This window comes from Rhincodon typus, chromosome 7, assembly GCF_021869965.1.
Source record: "Rhincodon typus isolate 14 chromosome 7, sRhiTyp1.1, whole genome shotgun sequence".
NCBI classification, from domain to species: domain Eukaryota; kingdom Metazoa; phylum Chordata; class Chondrichthyes; order Orectolobiformes; family Rhincodontidae; genus Rhincodon; species Rhincodon typus.
In genome coordinates this window covers 19,990,185-20,013,008 of record NC_063338.1, presented here as the reverse complement: position 1 = coordinate 20,013,008, position 22,824 = coordinate 19,990,185, and the positions used below count along the sequence as shown (strand labels likewise).

The 22,824-nt window shown below is 40.7% G+C and overlaps 1 protein-coding gene across 2 annotated transcripts in view; it reads left to right on the top strand.

Moving 5' to 3' along the window:
* Window positions 1-20,629, top strand: part of LOC109916707 (SH3 domain-binding protein 4) — a 57,559-nt gene extending 36,930 nt beyond the window's left edge. For both annotated transcript variants that reach the window (XM_048599354.1, XM_020516476.2), the window contains exons 4-5: window positions 8,761-8,949; window positions 15,637-20,629. In XM_048599354.1, coding sequence (XP_048455311.1) covers window positions 8,761-8,949; window positions 15,637-15,861 — 414 coding nt within the window. In that variant the 3' untranslated portion in view covers window positions 15,862-20,629. The remainder of the gene's footprint in view (window positions 1-8,760; window positions 8,950-15,636) is intronic.
* The last annotated feature ends 2,195 nt before the right edge of the window (window positions 20,630-22,824 follow it).

Sequence of the window (22,824 nt, the reverse complement as noted above, 5' to 3'; positions counted from 1 at the left end):
AATGTCAGGTGGATTCATGTCAGAGATGTTTTTGCATTGCTAATTTCCCACTGTCCCTTTTCTAGGAGACAAATCTTATTGTGCTTTTTTGCCATCATTCTGCCTGGTATTAGTTTCTACTCGAGTATTTCACTGAAGTAGAGCATTGGCGACATGCCCCATGCATTTACTGAATATGGCTCCTCTAACCTGAACTTCTGGGTTTTTTTTTTCTTGGGGATGCAGGCATCATTCACAAGGCCGGCATTTATTGTCCATCCCTAATTTGCCCTTGAATTGAGTGTCTTGCTAAGTCATTTCAGAGGGCAGCTAAGAGTCAACCATATTGCTGTGGATCTGGAGTCACATGTCGGCCAGACCAGGCAAGAATGGCAGATTTTCTTTCCTACAGGACATGAGTAAATCAGGTGGGAAACAATTTTTTTGCTCTCTGTCTCTGTCTCTGTCTCTGTCTCTGTCTCTGTCTCTCTCTTCCCCGCCTCCCCCCCACCTCAAGCATTGAGCCTGTTTCCTTTTGAAGGTGACTATAAAATTTGCATCAGTTGTCAGGAAGTCCATTCCAAATTCTAATCACTCATTGCATAAAAATGCAATTCTCCATGTCCCCAGACTTGTTATTCCTGTGCATTTAAAGGATGCTGTGATCTGTTAACCTGCAAGATGTAAATCTCTCAATTGCTGAAGCAGTATCACTTTCAACATCTTCTAAATTACGAATGTTAGCAATGCATAGTAGAGTCATGGGCATCTAAAAACGGGAAAGTCTAGTTATTATGTCTTATTGGAGAATCTTCACTTCGTTTTCAGTCTATTCTGTCCACCTTTTCTGTTCCTGTTATTAAACATGTATTCAACTTTTGAAGTATATCTGATAAATCGTAAGTCCACTTGATCGATCTGTGATCTGTCCTGTTTAATCTGATTCTCTTTGTCTTAACTACCGTTGGAAAGGAGCATTGTAGCTGCGCTGGTATTATTTTATGATACAGAATGTGCTAGATGCAATAGTCATGATAGCTGCACTTTGCCAGGATCCTCATCTCTGGCTCACAGTCATAAAAAGTCGTGTTATTACATGAACACAAAATAAGATGAGGCCATTTAGTTCCATAGGTATGTTCTAATATTCATTTAGATTGTGGTTGATCCATCCCTTATCTCCATTTGCACTGTTGATTCCATAATCCTTATCATCCTTGCCTAACACATCATCTCAATCTGAGTTTTAAAATTTTCAATTGATTTCGAGGCTCCGGAAGCATTTTATTGGAGGGAGTTCAGATTTCCACTATCTTGGTGTGAAGAAGTGCTTCCTAACATTATCCCTGAATTTTATTCCCGTGTCCAATTGTTTTATCCTCGGGTCCACTGGTTTTGTACTCTCGTTTCTTTCTCTTGCTACCTCAAGGCCTTTAATCATCTAAAACATCTTCAATTTAATCAAATCTTCCTTGTTCACACACAAGGAAATATAAGCCTCCCTAATGTAACTATCTTCAATTAGAAGGTATCCATCATTCTGATGAATCTGTGCTGCGTGCCCTCCAAGGCAATTCCACTGTTCCTGAGTTGTTTAGAAATGGGGACTAACTGGAGCTCTGAGCAGCTGTAATTTAATCCAATTCTCTTGGTTAGTTTTTTTTTTAAACATGTCCAGTGGTTGTCAGTGACGTCTGTCTATGGACCCCTAAATCTCTCTGTTCCTCCACTCTTTATAGCTTCTCAGCATTTAGAAAATACTCTTGCCTTCCTTTCTTGGCTCCAAAGGGAATGATCTCAGACTTGACCACACTGAACTCATTAGTATCAATGTTGCCCATTTACTAAGTCTAACGGTGCCACTTTTGCTGTCATCTAAAATACTTACTGTGTCACCCATTTTGCTGGTGTCAGTAAATCTGAGTTCATGGCTCTTGATTCCTTCATGCAAGACGTTTCTAAATATGGTGAACAGCTGAGGCCCAGTGCAATCTCGGGGGATACCATTGGTCATATCCTGCCAATTAGCACCAACATCCCTCATTCCTTTGTGCCTCCTACCTCATTCACGATTTGCCTCTATTTCTACATAACTTTGTTTTTATTTGCATTGAGTGCCTTACTTTCATACCTACAAAGATATCCAAGACTGGGGCCAGGTATGTGAAATGGAAGTTCGTCTCACAACTGATTGGATATTATATATCTTGGTCTCATCCTTACAGTTTTTCACTTAAGATTCTATCAGGCCTTCAGAGATACTGGAGCTGCTAGTTCACAGTTCTGTTTCCATCCATCCTGGGTTGGGTGACTAGCTGCAGATCAGTTTCTGAAGGGTAAAGAAGGGAGCTGTAGTACTTCAGAAGGGAATTTCGATCTTCAGTTCAGCAGACAGAAACTGCATGTAGTTATGTGCAAGTTTCTTTGTTCATCGGTTGTCATCTTGCTATATTGCTATACGTACAGGCAGAGCTTAATGAGTTGTCTTTCTTAGTATGTGTTTTTTTAAGGATGCAAGTTCTTCAAGAAAACATTCTTCTTGACTTATATAATGAAAGAAGGACTGAGAGCTCTTCTAGCTTCTAAATCCAGTGAATTTATCCAATGGTTCCTGTTTCTGTTAACCACACTTCTTAAACTAGAAACATATTTCTAAACTTGACATACAACTTTGTGCATGACTCAGGAATATAGAAAGTATACTGTGATTTTCTGTGCTTTTCCAATGCACACTTGACAATAAAATAAGTTGCATTGCTCTACATTTAACCTGCTATTTCAGACATGTTTACAAATAACAGTTGATAAGTGAGGAATTGTCTATAGAAACATCAGAGTCATTTTTCTGCTGAAGACTAGCCAATGTTATTGTCATCTGTACAATTGCCAGCCTTGAATCCTATCTCAAGAGTCAGAATAGCATCGACTAAAGCTCCACCCTGGCTTAGCAAAAACCAAAAGAACTGCGGATACTGTAAGTCAGGAACAGAAACAGAAGTTGCTGGAAAAGCTCAGCGGGACTGGCAGTATCTGTGAAGGAAAAAACAGAGTTAATGTTTCAGGTCTGGTGACCCTTCCTCAGTTTTTGTTCCCGATTTACAGCATCCGCAGTTCTTTCGGTTTTTATGTGATAACAAGGCCTGGTGTGTGGGGTGGGGGCTTAGGACAGGGAGAGTTCAGGCCCTGAAATTATTGACCTCGATATTGAGTCTGGAGGCTGCAGGGTCAAGAGCTCAGTAATGTTTGAAAATGCAGAGTCATTTTAACGCATTCATGGGGTCAGATCTAATTTTGCCTCTTCTAACTGGTAGAACTGTGTCAATGCATTTACACATCTGATCCTCAAGCTTTTTCTCTTATCCATGCATTTAGCATGGGCTCCCCGAACGCTAGCCTTTTTGAGGTGACAGAATCTATGGGAAGCAACATTCAGTACTCTTTCTGTCTTGCCTTTGTCAACAGCAGAAATGACGACAAAGGAAATGACCTGTTTTCAAGGAATTATTGGCTTTGTTGCAAGGAGGATGTTCTTGTCATAATTAATTGCATTTCCAAACTGAAGAAAGCACGTTGCTGTTTTGCGCGTCAAGGAGAGAGGGTGTACTCGATATAGAATACAGAGGAATGTTGGCAGGGCACTAATTGAAGCTTGCAGTCTTCCTCTCAATTGTTGTAAAATGTTGTTATGAGCCTCATATTAATTTAAATGCCAAATCATTAAATGTCAAAGTTGTCTTGGGGGGTGCGAGTTTTTCAATGCTGATTTTTTAAAAAATTAATGTAATCAACTGTACTCATTGGTCATCTTCTGTGAAAATGCCCTAGTGAAAGACTATGGAGGGGAACTTTACCATGCACCAAGTCATGATTTTAAATTAAATAATTTCTTATAATCATGGTGAAACCACAGTTCAAGCCAAAAATTGCACAACTCAATTTGGGGGAATGACATTTCATGATGTGGTTCAAGTGGAACTCATCAGGGGGCTTTACTCATCAAGTAGCATTCATCATGACAATACAATAAGATTGTAACATTAGGAGTCACTACAGATAATTGTGTCAACATATCCCTTTTTCTTTCAAGTATAAATACTCCCCATTTTCTATACCAACCTTGATGAAATCATGCCATTTCCAGGCCACCCACCATATTTATTTCACCATGGCCTGTGAAATATAAGTATTCGTTCTTTCACCTTAATGGCTGGAGCAGTGAAAATTATTTGAAATATAGTCTCGGCGTGGATGTTAGTGGAGTGGGCACAGATGTCCAGGCAATGCTCGTGTGCCTTAATTTTCTTGAAAATTTGTGCATGCCGTTGATGCTACATGTTGGCTGCTAGAAGCTCAACGCTGAAGTGGTGCAAAAAGCTCACCACAATGTGGCTAATGCTCGCTGAGACATATGTTAAAAGTCATTCTGTTTGTTCTTGGGAGCAGACCTTTGTATATTCACTAATACCCCAAGATGCGTTCTCCATCCCTCCACTATGATGCTTAATTATTGAAACCATTTAAATTCCATTATATGGTGTCAGGTACACCAGTTCTCCTGAATAGTGTATTGTCTCTTAAATGTTAAAAGAGCAAATGGCCACACACCTTTCAGTGTCTCCTTAATTGCTTTACTGTTTTATCCATACAAATCAGTTTAAAGCAATCTGGCTGGGTATGTTTTAAAACAAACTCTCTCTCTTGGGAAGTACTGTAATAACTTATGGTATGGTCATTGAATTACAGTCATTGGATCTTTTAACAGTCCCCTGAGTGACTGATTAGGTGGACCCATCCTTGGATTGTTGCTCCATTTCAAATGCTTGTGCTTCTCAAAATGCAGCACTGTTCTTGGTCAGTACTACACTGGAGTAACAACCCAAATCCAATATTGGAGTGGGGCTGAAGCCAAAGTAACTCTCTTTCATGTGCGACCATTTGATTTGAATTTCTCAGTTTAGGAAAATCTAACACAACCATATTGCTTCGTTGCTCGATAAGCTCAAAAACCAGGATGAGGGCACTCACCTTGGCTGCACCCCAGCTATCATGCATCTTGCCATGCATTGGCTTATCCAGACCTTGCTGTGCTGTCGGGCCTCACACTGTGCTGCCCTGCACCTCCACCGTGCCACGGCTATATAGACTTTGGCAATGGGCATCTCTGCTTCCCCTGGTCATGACACTCCACCTGCTGTGAGGAGCGAAAGTGGTGATATTAATTATTGGGTATATAATGCATAAGGCTCCTCAGTGCAGTAAGATGTTACATCTTAAGATGAATACTATGTCTGTCCTGAACAGTGCAACTATATTGCATTATAGTATTAGACTGAAACAAATTGGTGCAGCAACTTTGCGTTGTTTTTATTTTGAGCTATTGCATGGATAAGTTAATCTCTTTGTTTTGCAGTTGTTTTAGTTTCCTTGCGTGGTTGTCATGATTCCTGAATCCCGGCTGTCTCAACATGTCTCTGCTGTTATGTTTCTTTACTTTAGGTTGGGAAGTGAGGGGGAGGACACTTCATTGTTTCTTGCTGTTACACACATCACATTCTGACACCGGCACCACGAAACGAAACTGCACATTGCAAATTGAGCTTGAGAAGGATACAAATGGCCTGTCTGTTTTAGAGCTCAGGGCATTGGCACTGTTATATTCACAGTGCAGTGATCTGAATGGGTGTATTATCTGCTCTGATTGAATTGCTCTGTCTTTCTAATGTCAGTCTTCCCTGGGGATTCATCTTTGCAGCTTTCTTTCAGTGTAATCTCTACTCGCAGTATTTTTTTTGTTGTCCGCTCACCGTTCCAAGTGAGTATGTCAATTGTTGATCTTACACTAGCATGACCTGCTTGGACTCATTTTTGCTAGTTCTGTATTATGCTGTCCCAGCTGTCATCCCTGCCTCCACAAAGTGGATTGAATCATATATGTAAACATCACCGTAAGCAATGATATTATCGTTGCAACACTGACAGAGGCCATTTGGCCCATCCTATCCTATGTGCCTCTCTGTAAAGCCAACCTGGGAGTTGCCTGCTATCCCCTATAACACTGCAAGCTATTTCCTTCAAGTGCCTGTCTAATGTAAAATCGTATAAAATCATTCATCATCTCATTTTCCACTGCAATAGCCAAAAGGATAAATAATTACAGGCAAATTTCTAGGTTGCTGAACTGTTTAGACTGAAGGAGCCTTATAACTAAGAAACTGTTGAGCCATTCACAATTATTCAACACATTTCAGATAGAAGTTGTGTTACAGCTATGGGAATAACCTTTCCAAACCCTGATTGAGGCAGGATCTGTCTCCTCTTTTCCCTGCTCTTTGAAGGTAGTTTCCACAAAGAATATACATCAAAACTGCTGAGTAAAAGTGGCAGGAGAGAGGAAAATATGTGATGAGTTTACTACTACCCCATCCACCCACCTTAAATCAACCGTTAGATTATTTAGGGGTTGTAACCTCAATGATGAGCACCTTCTAGTCTAAAGGAAGTGTTGTTCTGGCAACCAGCTATGAACATATGGATATGTCCAGACTGTATGCCCTGGGACTTGAACCTACAGCCCTCTACTGCCACTCTCACCACTCATACGGTGAGAGTGCTACCACTGAGCCAAGTCAGACGCTTGTGAAACCCACATTTTATCTGCCTACATATTTCTTGGCTTCTGCAGGGATATCAGAAGCATATCACTGGGTATCCTGAAACAAAGGGAGTTGGGCAGTGTGAGTAAATGGATAAGGATCTGGCCTAGAATTGATGGACTGAGTTTCCTTCATCTGAGCTGCATGACTCTATAGTTCAACAAATTCCATAGGGTAACTGCAAAGCAGGCTATTGGAAAAGATATGCTGAATAATACCGAAGATGTTTTAATATACCCTGAAGCTGTATGATTTCCCTAACTCAGTTGCACCGATAGCCATAGTAGATTATGTACATGTTCAGTTGATTGAGTGCCTTGTGTTAGAACCTTATTGTTATCATTGATTCTCCCCTGCCGTTAGTTGCTGGTACTGTTGTACCTGTAACACCATGAAAGAACTAATTCAGAAAATGTTTCTATCCTCAAAGCAGCAGGATTTTAGCAAAAGGGTGTAAAACTGCGCCCCCCCCATGTGTTGCCCTTTGTCAAATTAACAATTAACACTTCAGTGTTTGATGTAGATTTTACATTATAGTCTTTTGTCATCAATTGCAATTTGTAACATTGGAATGGGAATTGGCTCCAGCCTCACGACCCAGAAGGGGAATGAGTGTCATCGTGGAGGTGATCACCCAGGGGATTGGTGCAAAGCCTGCAAATCTCTTTATTAATAACTAAGGCAATAATTTTCACAGTTCATTTATAGGTTGTCTGTGACTCCAGGCAGCCAGCAAGTTGCTGCCAAAATCAACTTGAGGATGAAGTGTGTGTAGGTGTGCAGTCAACTGCAGACAGGTTGAGTTGTGCTTGGTGCATGTGTCACCACAATGTTAAATGGTAATTTAAATAAATGCTATGTATGTCATTTGGGTCACAGAATATCGTGTTATTTGTAGGGAACTTTACTGAAAGTTTAAGAGGGGAAAAGATCTTGGCGCACATGACAAAGGGGACTGATTTGGCATTCTGTACATTACACAGTAAGCCACAGCTTGGGTACAGGGCCCAGTTTAGATCCCACCCACAAGGTTGGTGACCTGTAGCCCTTGGAAAGAATCCAGTGGAGAATTACAATGATGGATACCTGCTTAAGAAACCTGATCTGCTCAGCCCCAAGGATCTTGGTGTGTTTACAGAGAAAGTCAGATTTGAAGCTGAGCGGATCACAGTCAATAAAATAATGAAGTGCTGGATAATCTATTGATACGTTAGTCCACGTTACCAAGGTGAGGTGACCAAGGGAGACGACTCAGTGTGAGAGTAGGAATTCAGTGATTGTTGGGTAGTTCCTTTCCCAGATTGTAGTGTGTGTCAGGAAAGTGTTCCTAGCTGGTATACTCCATAACCGTTTGACAGGCAGCTGGGGTTCCTGACTGAGGCAGAGATAAAGAAGATTAGTGTTTTTGTAGTTAACTGTTGGCCCATGTGATCTCCCAGACTAGTTTCAGGAATTTTCCAGAATAACCTTCCTTTATTAGTCCTGGGTTTTTTTTTTAACTGTATTTTTTTTGCCTCTCCCTGAAGGCTAAACGACTGTAGGGTGACCGGAAGAAATGTTTAAGAATGTCTACTAACCAGATTAAAACCTGGAGTGTTAGGTGGAATAGGTTTGAATCTGCTGGAGTTTAGAAGACTAAGAGGTGCCTTTTGGTTGAAATATATAAGATTCTGAGGAGCCTTGACATGATGGCTGTGGAAAGGATGTTTCCTGTCCTGGGTGGATTTAGAAATGGAGATCGCTGCTTATAAATAAGGGGTCACCCATTTAAGATGGGGATGAGAAGAATTATTTTCTCTCAGACATTTGTGGAAGAGAATTCCAAAGATTTACAAAGTCTCTGGAAGCCAAGCCTTAGATTACTTTTAAGGCAGAGATAGATTCTTGATTAGCAAGTAGGTGAAAGGTTCTCTGGTAGGCTGGGATATAGAACAGTCAGGATCTTCTAGAATCGAGGAGAAGGATTGAGTGTACGAATGGCCTACTCCTGCTGCTGGTTCATATTATCAATCACGGCGCTCCATGTGTTGAGCGTGGGTTGGGTTTGATGGGCGTGTTGGTCTTTTCCCGACCACCCTACGTTTGTGGTCTCTCAGCTACTAAATTTTTCCCTCATTGTCGTCCCCAGGCCTTGCTGAAACTGGATTGCCAGGGTCTGGTTGCCAGGCTCATCCAGGATTTTGTGCTCCTCACCACTGCCGTTGAAGTAGCCCCAAGATGGAGAGAGTTGGCTGAGAAACTGGCCAAAGTTTCCCGGCAGCAGATGGAAGCCTACGAAGCCCCACACAGGGACAAGAATGGAGTTGTTGAAACGGAGGTGAGATTATTCAGTCAGCACCAGCTCACAGTCTGGGTCAGCACGCACTATCAGAAGCTACGTTTGTGGCACTGTATTGATACAACTATCCTTTTAAAAACATTTCTGTCTTCAATGTTTGGTTCTGGTGGGTGTTTTATCTTCAAGCAACAATTTGCATTTTTCCTTGAATCCCCAAAGGGACCTTAGCCTTGAAACTTTTTGCCTTTACATTGTCAAATTATTAAATTATCAGTTGAAATACTATCTTTCAAATTGTTTTATTTAAAACCCCTGGTAATTTAGCTCCAATATATTTCACCAGTCTTCCCAAAATCATTGCTTCCTTCACACTTCAACAAGCTGTCCCTCATGTTACCTTTTCTGCAGGTTTGCAGACGGTGTCACCTCTTTCCAAGTCTGGATGATAGAATGGTGACAGAATGCAGCCATTCAGTCCATTATATCTGTGCTAGCTCTAAGCAATAGCAGTGCAGCTAGTCTCTCCTGTCCTTTTAACCATAACCTGCATGTGGGTTCTGTCCAAGTAATTAAACTTTCCTTTTAAAAACCACAATACAATCTGCTCCACCATGCTGTCAGACGTAGCATTCCAGATCCTAACTGCTCACTGCATAAAGAAATGTTTTTCCTTTAACTTGGCATTGGTACTTCAGTTAATCCCCTTGAATTGGTGCCCCCTGGTTCTTGACCATTCTGTCAACAAGAACAGTTTCTCCTCATTTACTCTGCCCACACCACCTGACTTGAACACCTCCTAACAAATTCCCTCTCAAAATTTTCCTTTAGGAAGACAGCCCCAAGCTTGCTCACATGACTGAAGTCCTCGTCTCTTGAACCATTCTTGTAAATCTTTCTGCACTGCCACTAAAGTGTGGACCTGGACTTGTCCACAGTATTCTCGCTGAGGTGCACTATTTCATCAAGGTTCATCATAATGCTCATTTCTTCTGAGCTGTCCGCATAAGCTCAGGATTCTGTGCTGTGTTGAAAGCATAAATTGTTGAAGTAACTCGGCAGATCTGGCAGCATCAGAGTTAATGGTTCGAGTCTGGTGACCCTTCAGATCTGCAAGAGGGGTTCTGAAGAAGGGTCACTGGACTTGAAACATTAACTCTGTCTTCTGTCCACAGATGCTGCCAGACCTGCTGAGTTTCTCCAGCATTTTGTTTTCATTTCAGATCTCTAGCATTCACAGCTCTTTGTGTTATATTCAGTATTGTATGCCTTTTTTACCCACTTTCTCCACCTGACCTTCAATGATTTGCATGTGCTTGTACTCCCTATTGCCTTGGCTCCTAAAATTACACCCTTTAGTTCAGATCTATCATCTCAATCTTCCTACCAAAGTATATAACTTCACACTTCTCTACGTTAAGTTTCTTTTGCCATGTGTCTGGCCATTCCACCGTCTTGTGTGTTCTCTTTAAGCCTATCACTATCTTCCTCATAATTCATAATGTTTGCAGGTTCCGTGTGACTACATGTTTTGAAACTGCACATCCAAGTCAACGTCTTTTCTATTGAGAAGACTGATGGTTTCAAAATGGGCTAATTTGCTGTTTCTATTCTAGGAGCCCAAGGCTGACCTTTTCAGCCATTCCACCCAATAAAAAGTGCCACAAAGTGTGGACAATGACACATTGTCAACAAGACTGCAGCAGCGTACTCCTGCTAAATTGGGTAGAGTACTACTGGATTGGGAGGCAGGAAGTTAGAATTTGGTGTTTGTGAAATGCTAGGAGGAATAGCATTGCGTGGTCCCTTTAAAAGATCATGCGCTTTTTCAGTGCTTAGACATTTAGAATGGATGAGAGTGAGCAGCAGCTTGAAAGTTTGCAAGTACACAGGAGCACCCAAATTGAAACATTTTATTGAAAGGCAGTACAGTCAGCAGGCCAAGCAGTAGCCTTTTTACCACGACAACAGGCTTTTGAATTTAGCTAATCAATTTGAACCAGGTACTTAGATACCAAAAACCTATTTAATTTAAGTCTGATGGTGTTAACAACGTAGGACAAATCCTATTGTAAGAAATATTGCTATGTCGTCAAGGGTATAAGAAGAAGGTGACAGTTGGACAAAGATGCAAGAGCTAGCTGCCAATCGCCAGAGCTAATGGCCCTCGGATCACGAGGGAGAATTGCTGGCTCTCACAGCCTCTACGATGTCTCAGAGAAAGCATCATCTACATAACAACGGTACCAACAGCACAATTAGTTAATTCTTCTGACAGGAGAATCAATGGAGAAAGCACAGAACATTCCGGAAGACACTGAATTTTTTTTTTAATATATAAGTGGGACTTGTATCTATTAGAACAGCATACCATTAGAATCTTGCTTTATTCGGGAATAGTTAATGGTTAGAAAGGATTTATTTGGTTTGTCAATAGTTTACCTAATTTGTTCACTGTCACTTGTTGATTTTAAAGTGTGTCAGGCGTTTGTTTTGTTTAACCATTAGAAGTTGCCAAAAGGCAGATTATACCACCTTTCACAGATTATGGGGTAAAGTACCCCTCTTTGGGTGTTTCGGTGTTAGTTCTCAGAGAGGGGTATAACCTCCACTTTATAACAGCAGCTTTGGAACGTATTGAAATGGAGGTCAGGGTTCGATGATACTGAGGGGATTCCAGGTGTCACTACAGGGTGCCATGTATTTTTTCAGTATCAGCCATGTACTTTTTTTTTCCAGTTCTGTAGGATCTGGAGAAGCATGAGTGCTTCTTCATGGTTTTGCATGCCCACCTGAAATGTTTCACGTGCAGTTGCCCAACAACCCCGCCCCTACTACTTCTTCTTTCTCAACTTGCTCCTCTTCCTCCTCTTTGATCTGGAGGACAATGAATCATTCCTGGGTCCCTTCTTTCCAGTGCAAAGGAGACTCTGTTTCCAGGTGGATTGAGTTTCCTGGAAGAAACTCAATTTGAAGTCATCCCGTTTGTGCTCATTGTTTCCTGCTTTCATCATTCCTTCTCTGTCCCCACCCCATCTCTTTTTTTTCTCTTTCACTTTGTACCCATCCTGCCTTCCACCATCCTTTTTTTTAACTCTTTTCTCTCCCAGCCAACCTAAAGCCTCACTTTCTGATGTCTGTATTTAGCATTGCATTGAAGTAGGAATGAATGATCACGAGCCCTTCCCACCTTGGATCTAAATAAGAAGCAATGGTGTCTGTGTGAATAGACAAAGATCGGACTTAATATCACCCTCCCTCAAGCAGTAGGGAAGTTTGTGAATTGCTCTGTATTCCACACACAGTTTGCTCTTCTATCTGATGTATTTAGTCTGGGTAAGCAGTAACAAACAACAACTATTACTAATCTCCATCAAGCTGTTATCTGGGTGAAGTTGTGTGAGGCACACTATAATTTTTGTTTTGTTGCTAATCTGACTACGGTCCCTCATTTTAGCCTAAGCTAACTGCTCAGGCATTGCTAAAACAAAGTATATTTAAAGTTGCTAATATTAGCCCAGCCTTGACAGTGAATATCCCTGTTTGTCCTGACCACTTTAACTAAGAAGTCATCTGTTTGCAAAGGACAGAAATTCCTTGTCCTCAAAAAGAGAATATCCCAAAACAATTTGTAACCAATGATGTGCTGATTAGGGGGCAATTGTGGGATCCAATTTGTACGTAGCAAGACCCCAAAAACATTTAGTTAATCTGTTTTTGGTGATGTTCGCTGCATCGTTGCACCTTAAGCCGAGCCTTGAAAGAGCACACATTGAGATACCAAAAGGCTTTGTTTCCAGCTTAAGGTGGTGACCTTTGTACTATTGTGTCCAGCATGATATCCAGTGTGAATCATTGAATCCCTACAGTGTGGAAACAGGCCCTTCGGCCCAACAAGTCCAAACCAACGCTCAGAGCCCCCCAGTCAGACCCATCCCCCTATTCTACACATCCCTGACCCCTATGGGCAACTTAGCATGGCCAATCCACCTAACCTGCACATCTTTGGACTGTGGGAGGAAACCGAAGCACCCAGAGGAAACCCAGGCAGACACCGGGAGAATGTGCAAACTCCAAACAGACAGTCGCCCGAGGGTGGAATTGAACCCGATCCTGGCACTGAGAGGCAGCAGTGCTAACCACTGAGTCACCGTGCTGCCCATGTCCTTGAATGTTTTCTGCGTTTCATCTGGAGTTTTCTTGCTTCTGGCAAGAAACCCAGTGGTATTTATTTTGAAAACTTAACAGTCAAATAGATTTATCGGATGGTGAAATACCACTGTACAGTACAGCTATGAGAGGAACAAAGCCTGCTTGGAAAAAGTTAACTGTCCGGCTGCTTGAATCGCTGATGTTGAGTGATCGGCTTTGACTCCACAGTTCAAGAATTTGATACTGAGAAAGTGGAAGTGTGCTTGTTAAAATGATAAAGTTGACTTAAAGACTAAAGAGGCAAAGAGGGTCAGGTGTTTGGGCGATATTGTTGGTATATCAGTACTCGTAGAATCCTGAAATGCTTACAGCACAATGCAGGGGGTGCCATTCAGCCAGTCATGTTTGTGCTAACTCTCTGAGACTAATGTATTGAGTAGCAATCCGCCACCTTTTCCCCTCAGTTCCACACCTCCTTCCTTTTTAGGTAAAGTGCCAATTCCCTTTTGAAATCAACAATTGAATCTGTCACCGCTGCACTCTCTCTTGGGCAGTACATTCCAGGTCCTCATCATTCGCTGCATAAACAAGGTCTTTCCTGATAACTCCAATGCTGCTTTTGCCAGTTATTTTAAATCTGTCCCTTCTGGTTCTCAATTCTTCCATGAATGGACACAACTTCTCCCTTTTTTGCCTTGACCTCATCAGGACAATTTGCAAAGCATATCAATTTAAAGGGAAAGCAATATTTTAATAGTGTATGAGAAGAAAGTCTTGCTTGGTTGGCCACAAACTGTGATTGTTATAGACATTGCTGCGGAGAATTCCCCCAGTTAGATGACCACTGACGGTTAACTGCCAAACTTTGTTTAAATTTTAACCAGGCAAGTAGACTCTGGTTTGTTAAGGTATTGCCCTAAGAAATGAACCAAAGACTGGCTGTCACCTGTTTTGTTAAGTTGCCACCTGTGCATATTATTTCTGTTTGCAAAGAACAGGGCCTGATGCATCAATACATGTAGCTTCCACTGCATGCAAATGCATCGCACTGTGAGCCCAAATGAGAATCCTCAATTGGTCATCAGTGTAATTATTCACAGATCAAGGATTATTTGGCAAATGTTGTCCAATCACAGATTCACATCTGATGTTAGATACTTTTTCAGTTTTGCAAGTACAGGTTGGTTGGGTTGCAGTCATTACCTCACCAGTTGTGAACAACCGAACCGATGTTTTGTCTGACATGATCTGTCAGTCTTTGAGACATACAATGTGCATAACACCAGCACTGGCATTCATACAACACATTTGTGTGATAGGCAGAACACCTTCTATGCTTGTCAGCGGTATCATGGTGAACATCACTCATTACTGCATTATAGCATTGTGAACTAGCTTCACCTGTTGCTCAAGTTCTAAACTTCTTATTTAAATTTTCTAATTCCTTCACTGCCTTACCCTTTCCTTTCTCTACAGTCTCCTCCACCTCATCATTCTCTTGAGATATTTGTGCACTACTAATTCTGGCCTCTTGTGCGTCTACAAGTATAATCACACCACCATTGTTGCCATCATTTAAGCCCTAAACTCTGGAAGCTCCTCTGTACATATCCTCTCTCTCCCCTCCCCTCCTTTTCTCTCATTTTAAGGCACTTTTTGAAAATGTTTGACTGAGGTGTTTTTTTTTTGGCCATCTGATCTAAGAACTGCTTATGTGGCTTGCGTCTGTCTTCATTTTATAGTGCTCCTGTGAAGCACCTTGAGTCATTCATTTTCTGAAGACACCGTATAAATGTAAGTTGTTGTTAAGGATATAAAAGCCAAGCTGATCCTGTCTTTAGTCAAGGATAGCACGTGCAGTGCGGTCATCATAATAATGCTTACGAGCAGGAGTCTTGTATTTATTTTCCTCTACTTCCATCTATCCTTGGTTACATAAACTAGGCTTTGAATTTTATTATTATCTTGGGATATGGTACAGCTGAGCAGCGAATGAACGTTTGTGATAACTGCCAGAATTTCCAAAATATGGAGCCTTGCCACTGACAAGTTAATTGCCTTGGAAAACCAGTTTGGTTCTACGTGTTTGGAAGGTTCTAGTTGATTTTTTTCCATTGCTGACTCTGAGGCATGGGTCACTGTGAATTTGATTATAATTTGGATATATAGAATTAATTCTGCTGTTAACAATTTCAGCCCCTTTCCTGTTTAAGTGACTCAATTTGATTGGGTGAGCAAAAAGCCAGTGTTGGGGAAAGCCCATCCTTGTTATATGCAGAAACTTTATTAGCAATAAGATCGGATCTGATTCTAAATCAAACACTCCTTTTGTCTACTATATAGTTCCTGCCAAGACAGCAATCCTTTAAATGAACGACAATTTTCAAAAGTGGCTAGTTGTGTCTTACAGTATTCAGCTTCTAATCTATTATTAGACTACAAAGATGTGACAAGATTGGCAAAATGAAACTACCTTCTGCCACTGGAAGGGTCAATACAATTTGCAACGTAAATAGTGTTATGTAAATGCAGGCAGTTGTACAAAATCGTAGGTCTAATTGATTTGTACTCTTCCAGGCTATGTGGAAACCAGCCTATGATTTCTTGCTGACCTGGAGCGCACAGATTGGAGACAGCTACAGGGATGTGATTCAGGAACTACACCTGGGACTAGATAAAATGAAGCATCCCATCACCAAGCGATGGAAACACTTGACAGGGACCCTCATCTTGGTTCATGCTCTGGACATCCTCAGGGCTGCAGCCTTCAGCCCTCCTGACCAAGATGACATTGCTATTTAACCTGGATATTCTCAAACTTGTCACCAGAAGATGTGGAGTAAGTCCGGCCCCAGGGAAAAGTGACTGAAACAGGATTGCTTTGAATGGCTTGAGCCATTTGGACCCAGTTTTTCAAGATTGCCAGCTGGATGGACAGATCTTGCAACATGGAATACCGTGGGGCTTTCTGTGTTGTAAAGAGCCTCGGTTATCAGTTTTATCACTCTGTATTCAAACACTCGCCATCAAGGGAAATATTCAGCTTCGTTCCCAAGTCATTTTAAAGTGCCACCTCATCTTGTGACTCCAGAGTGAATTCTAATAGCATGTTTTGCACACAAAATCAATCAAATTCAATATGGCGAGGTGGGTGAGAATGAATTCACCAATGGTTCATAAACAAATTCCTAACTAAATCCTGTTATTGTTTCTGATTCAATTACAATTGTGCTTTACTATAAAGACATGCAAAACTTTCACTGCGTGATCTTTTCCCCCCTTTTAAATAGCACTACTTTTTGGTACTACTTTAAACAGTGTCAAAGAATGTTCAAGAATTGTTCCATAGCCTATATTTTAAAGAATTGACTGAATGTAGCTTTTGAGCATTGTGTATACTGCAGGAGTCCTAACTACCTCAGGTACGTTTAAGCTTTTCCCTAGTCTGCTTTAACCATGAAAGCTCATGTCTTAACCTTCCTTCCTTTGCTGTAGAAACCCTGTGCTGTGGTCAACTAATTTGCTGGTCCTGACTGTTTGCCAAGTTATTCTACCTTATAAGGCTGTGGGTTGAAAATCTACAGAGGGAAATTGGACATGTTGAGACATGCTTGCACTTTGCATCAGGGAGCTAGTTCCAGCTACTGCGTACTGAAACACTGACGAACCACTGACAAGTCCCATTCAGGTTATTCAACAGTTGCCATTTAGCTGCGGCCGTGTTTTCCCTCCAGTTTTTAAGTAGCATAGCTTTGAATGTTTGTTGAAGAATTGAAAATGCTGCTGGCCTGGGGGAGATGAAAGAAAATAATTCAGCTCATTTGAAAGGCAAAAGTACTGTGAAAGTTCAACCAGGACTGTCCATACTGCATTTTAAAAACAAAGAGGCCATTTTGAATCTCCAGTCTTGCGCATTATTCCAATTCATCACAAAGTCTGCCTTTTGTTAACCCTCTCGCTAATGCTGAAGGTGTGTTTTATTTGGAATTTCTGATTTAAATGTCACAATTTCTTAATGGCTTTTAAATGAGGCATGGGATGAAGGTGAAGACGGTAGCAGTTGATGGAATTATTACTGCCTGCTGCTCCTTGTTGGGTTTAATTCTGAAGATTTAGAATGAGTGCGCTTTTGGGCTTTCCTCTTCATTAACTGAGATTTTGATAATTAATGTAACATAATCACATCCAGCAATCCAGTTTTATATTTTTATATATTTTTAATCAAAATGTTCAGACATGTTATGACACACCACTGAAGCAGGTGGGATTGAAGCCAGTCCTTCCGGCCTACGCTACCCAATTATAGTCTCGTCTAATTGGCCTCTGTGAGGCTGCCAATGATACACAGTAAACACTTAGTTCTCCTCTATGGGGAAATCGAAACAGCAGAAAAAAAAAATCTAATACTCGGCCAAAAATGTTAATGCTTTCAAAGCACACAATTTTCACTGAGAATAGCTGGGGTTTATTGGGCAGAATAATCACTCATTTCCGAAACTTTTGATTATCAAATATTCGTAATGACCTGGGAATGTTTTATTTTTCAATTGCAATTTCCTTTTCATTATTCTGCCCTGGGAAACAGTACATCTTGAACTTAACCCCCTCCCCGTCTCTTTCCATGCCTGTAAAAATGTTTATTGGAATGTGAAAGATTGTTGCGATCAGAATTTCTTTTGGTAGTTTTCTGTCTGCATTACTAACTCGATGGTCTTGTAGGTCATATGCCTGCTCGTGGATTCCATATTATTTCCCCATATGTAATTTTGTGGAACATACATCAGGCACAGTAGAATGCAGAGTGCAAAGTGCTTTTCCCTGTTGGTTTTAGATCACGCAAACTGAATCTGGAAGTCTGCCCAACTACCTCCCAAATTTAGACAAGGGAAACCCTTTTTTCTAATCACTGGTTGGTCTCTGGTTTCTGTCGATGGCTGATAGCATGGTGCTACCTCCGTGGAACTCAGCAGAAATGACAGCTCCCTAAGTTAAGTTGTAATAAGTTTGTCTGGACTTATTTCCTATCAGGTGCAAGGTGTCTAGAAATTGTATACTGAATTTTGTTATCTTCATTGGTAAAGCTATTAATATTTTGAGGCCAGACTCCTAAATTAGTTCGAAGTATTGATATAGATTAAGTGACATTTATTTTGGTGTGAACTGATACACATGATGCCAGGAATTAATATGCAGCTGGTAACAAATGCTCAGACATTTTTCCTTTGATCAATGATTTAATTCACTCTAATATTTAATACCTAACTGAGTTCAGATGAGTGGGAGGTTTGCTCCACCTATCTGAAGACCAGGCATTGATTTTCTAAGAAAGCCAGTTTTCTTAATTATCAAAAAACGCTGATGCCAAATGCTTGACTCATTTAAGTCTTTTTGATTTGTAAAGGAAATTTGTATATTTATAAGTAGTTGTTGATATTAAAATAATGTACAACTTATTCTAGAGTTAGTAATAATTTAGTGAAGGGATAGTCTGGATTACGAATTCCTGTTTGTCCTATCCAACTCATCACTTGGTGTTTCTGAAATAACCAATGCTATTGCCCATCCGTATCTTAAATCCCCTAAGCTGTTGGAATACATGGCAATACTTGGTAGAACAATAAGTCAAAGCATGATAAAACATTTACAAAGTATTTTCTCCCCTGTGGTCAGTTTAAAACTCTTTAGAATTTAACATTATTTCCTCTTAGTTCATGGGCCTGATCTACCAAGTGATATTGTAGGTTCACTTTTATCGATGTCATAAAATACTACTTATTCCTCTGAGAGGACACTTCTTAAATTTTTATCTATTCTGAGCCTTTTTGTTTTGATGCTCGCAGAGGATTTGGAGAATCTTTGAATAATTGGTAAAGGTGTTGAAATTGGATCACATGGTTTGATCCCACTGCACTGTGTCATCAAATTGACCTAAGCCACTGGAAAAGTTGTTCTTATGACAATATTCTATGTATGGGTGTCTGATCAGCAGACATATCCTTCTCCGAGATAGTAGGAACTGCAGATGCTGGAGAATCTGAGATAACAAGGTGTAGAGCTGGATGAACACAGCAGGCCAAGCAGCATCATAGGAGCAGGAAGGCTGACGTTTCGGGCCTAGACCCTTCGTCAGAAATTTCTTGCACTCTCGAAGTGACCCTTCCAGATTGGCCTAAATAAGTGTGAGCCGTTGTTCAATGTTTGACCATTTTTACCCTGAAATATTTACCTACAAGTTGTAAATTAATGTAAATTTACCATTTTTGTAACCTCTTTGCAGTTCTGGTCTTATTTTGTGATTTGGGCCTGTTTTCAGTGTTTTATTGCTGTAAGTAAGGGAAAATGATTGAAGTTACTTCAAGACTTGTATAGCACCTCTGAAGAGAATCATAGTGCCTGTTGTAGTTTGTGTAGAGTTCAGACTTTTTTTTAAAAAGCAGACCACTTTTGATTGCTCCAACTCAAACCTGAAGGTCATAATCTCAACATACATTCTTCCACTGATCTGTATTGCTTCGTACATACTGTCATGGTCTTCGAATAATATACAGGTTTTCAACAGGATGCAGGATTATAGTCATGTGTTCACCATTCTGGCCATAGTGGACTGTCATCCAATCAGACTAATGGTAGTTTCTGGTTTTGCATACCAACAAAAATCTTTTAACCCAAAATTGATCAACCTTAGCTAAAGCCTTGGTGTGCATGCATGTCTCTTCACAGTTCAATATCACCACACAACTTGCCCCAAATTTAAAACTACAAAACTACATCTACAACTTCCTCAAATTTAAAATATTTATTTTGAAAGTTATTGTGCAAACATAGTTGTGATTTTACCACTATATTACCCTTTGAAAGAAGGATTGATTTTGTATGCTGGAGTTGTGTTGAGCAAGCAATAGTTCTCCATTGTTTGTGGGTCAAAATCATGGAACCCCTTCCATAATAGCTCTGTGGTTGTACCTGCACCGCGTGGATGGCTGGGATCCAGGTGGCTCACCAGCATTCCATCAAGTGATGGACAGTAAATGCTGTCCTTTCCAGTGATGCTCACATCCCAAGAACAAAGAAAAGGAAGTTGAAAGTTAAGTGCATCAGTTTGAGGTGGCAAGCAATTTGAAATGATCTGATTAATTTACATTGGACTCTTCATGGCTTCCCATTTTTAACAACCATGTTGTAATATCTGTTAATTCAGTCTTGATCAAAGTGATGCTTCAGTTCCTTTTTTCCATCCGTGTTCTTACATCAGCAAATAAATAAATCAGTAAGCTAGTCTGGACCTTCACCTCCGTGCACTTTCTACCACATACTCTCTTAACTGAAAGTTGCTGCAATATTGCCACTCACTTGCTTCCTGACCCAACACAGCACACTGTTGTTACGCTGACTGATATTGTAGCCTGCTGTTTTGGAGATATGAATTGCCTTACTTCTGTGATTTTTTTTTTTAAGCCGCTGCTTTCCATTTCTCTACATATTTATGAAAAGTAATTTCTAGCCTATTGACATACTTTGTCTGGTTTTAAACATCTTCATGTTGAAATAAAAAAAAATTTGTAATTCTGCATTTCTCATTGTATTTTTGTGAACTTCGTTAACACATTATTTGATGGGATCATGCCCTTGTTATGTAGTTTGTCGTTGCATTCTTTTGGAATGATTCTGAAGCTGTGTTAAAATGCACTTGGAACTTTAACTCTATTTCCCTCCAACTCTCAAGGATGATCGTTACCATGTCTACTACCTAAGAACATAAGACCACAATTGCAGGAGCAAGAGCAAGCCATTTGACCATTTAAAGAGATCATGACTGATTTGATAATTCTCAATTCTGCCTCAGATTAAAAATCTGCCTATTTAAACCTTGAATTTTCTTAACAACCCAGCCTCTGTAGCCCCCTGCAGATTCACAGCCTTCAGAGAAAAGAAATTCCTCTGCTGTTTTAAATAGGTAACCAATTATTTTGAGATTATGCCCTCTGGTCCTAGACTCTCCCACAAGGGCAAACAATTTTTCCACGTCTATCCTGTCAAGCTTTCTAAGAATCTTGCACCTTTCCATAAAGTGTCCTCTCATTCTGCTAATTAATAATGAGTACAGGACCTACTCAACCTCCCCTCATTCAGAAACTCCTCCACAGTTGGTATCAGCCTAGTGAGCCTACACTGGATTGTCTCCAAAGCCACTATATCTTTCCTCTAGATAAGGGGACCAAGACTGTTCACCGTATTCTAGGCATGGTCTAACTAATGCCTTCTGTAGTTTTAACAAGGATTTCCTATTTTTATGTTCTATTCCATTTGAAATAAAGGACAATGTTCCATTTGCCTTCCCTATTATTCAGCTAAATGTATATCATGGCTTTATGTGGTTTATGCACAAGAACACCACTAGTCGAAACATCATCTCAACATCTTCATTGGTCAATGCATTGTGTATAGCATCTGGGACATTATGTTGTTGCTGTACACGGCATTGGTAAGGCCATGTTTAGAATACTGCGTGCTATTCTGGTCCCCCTTTTTATAGGAAGGATGTTGTTAAACGAGAGGCTGCAGAAAAGATTTACAAGGATGTTGCTGGGACCCTAGGGTTTGAACTGTGGAGAGAGGCTGAATGGGCTGGGGCTATTTTCCCTGGAGCGTCAGAGGCTGAGGGATGACCTTTTAGAAGTTTATAAGATCACAAGGGGCACGGATAGAGTGAATAGCCAAAGTCTTTCCTAGGATAGGGGAGTCCAAAACTAGAGGACATAGGTTTTAAGGTGAGAGGGGAAAGATTTAAAAAGGACCTGAGGGGTAAACCTTTACAAGCAGAGGATTCTGTGTTTGTGGAATGAGTTGCCAGAGGAAGTGGTGGAGACTGGTACAATTACAACATTTAAAAGACATCTGGATGGGTATGCAGATAGGAAGAGATTAAAGGGATATGGGCCAAATGCGGGAAAATGGGACTAGCTTAGTAGGGATGCCTGGTCAGCATGGACGAGTTAGACCAAAAGGTCATACAGCGTGGAAACAGACTCTCTCTAGTCTGTCAAGCTCCCCTCAAATTCTTGTTTATTTCAATAAGGTCACCCATCATCCCTCTTAACTGTAATTTTTAAAGATTTCTAACCTGTTTAGCTGTTCTTGAGAAGTCAACCCCTTCATTCCCGGAATCGACATGGTGAATCAATTTTGAACAGCCTCTGATACCAGTATACCTTATCTCAAATACAGGCATGAAAGTTGTACATAGTACTGGAGGTGTGGACTTGGCAATACCCTGCACAATTGTGACAAGACTTCCAAATTTCCCTCCAATCTCAAGCCATGCAGGCCAAAGTCCCATTCACCTTAATTGCTTGCTGCACCTGCACGTTAACTTATTGTGTTTGATGTACAAAAGCCAGATGCCTCCATGCTATTTGGAAGTTTCTCCCCATTTAACTAAAAATGTGCTTTTTGATTTTTCCCCCCAAAAGTGCATGACTTTATATTTTCCTGCATTAAGCTTCATGTGCCAAGTTTTTGCCCATTCGCTCAATCTACATTTGCAGATTCCTTATGTCCTCACCACAACATGTCCTCCTACTTACTTTTGTATCATCAGCAAATTTGGTTGCATTATCCTCTGCCCCCTCCTCTAAGTCATTAAAATAGAAAGTAAATTGTTGAGGCCCTACGACTGATTTTGCCGCACTCCACTAGTTACGCCTTTCTGACCTGAAAAAGACCCATTAAATCCCAACTGTCTGTTTCTGTGTGTTAACTAATCCT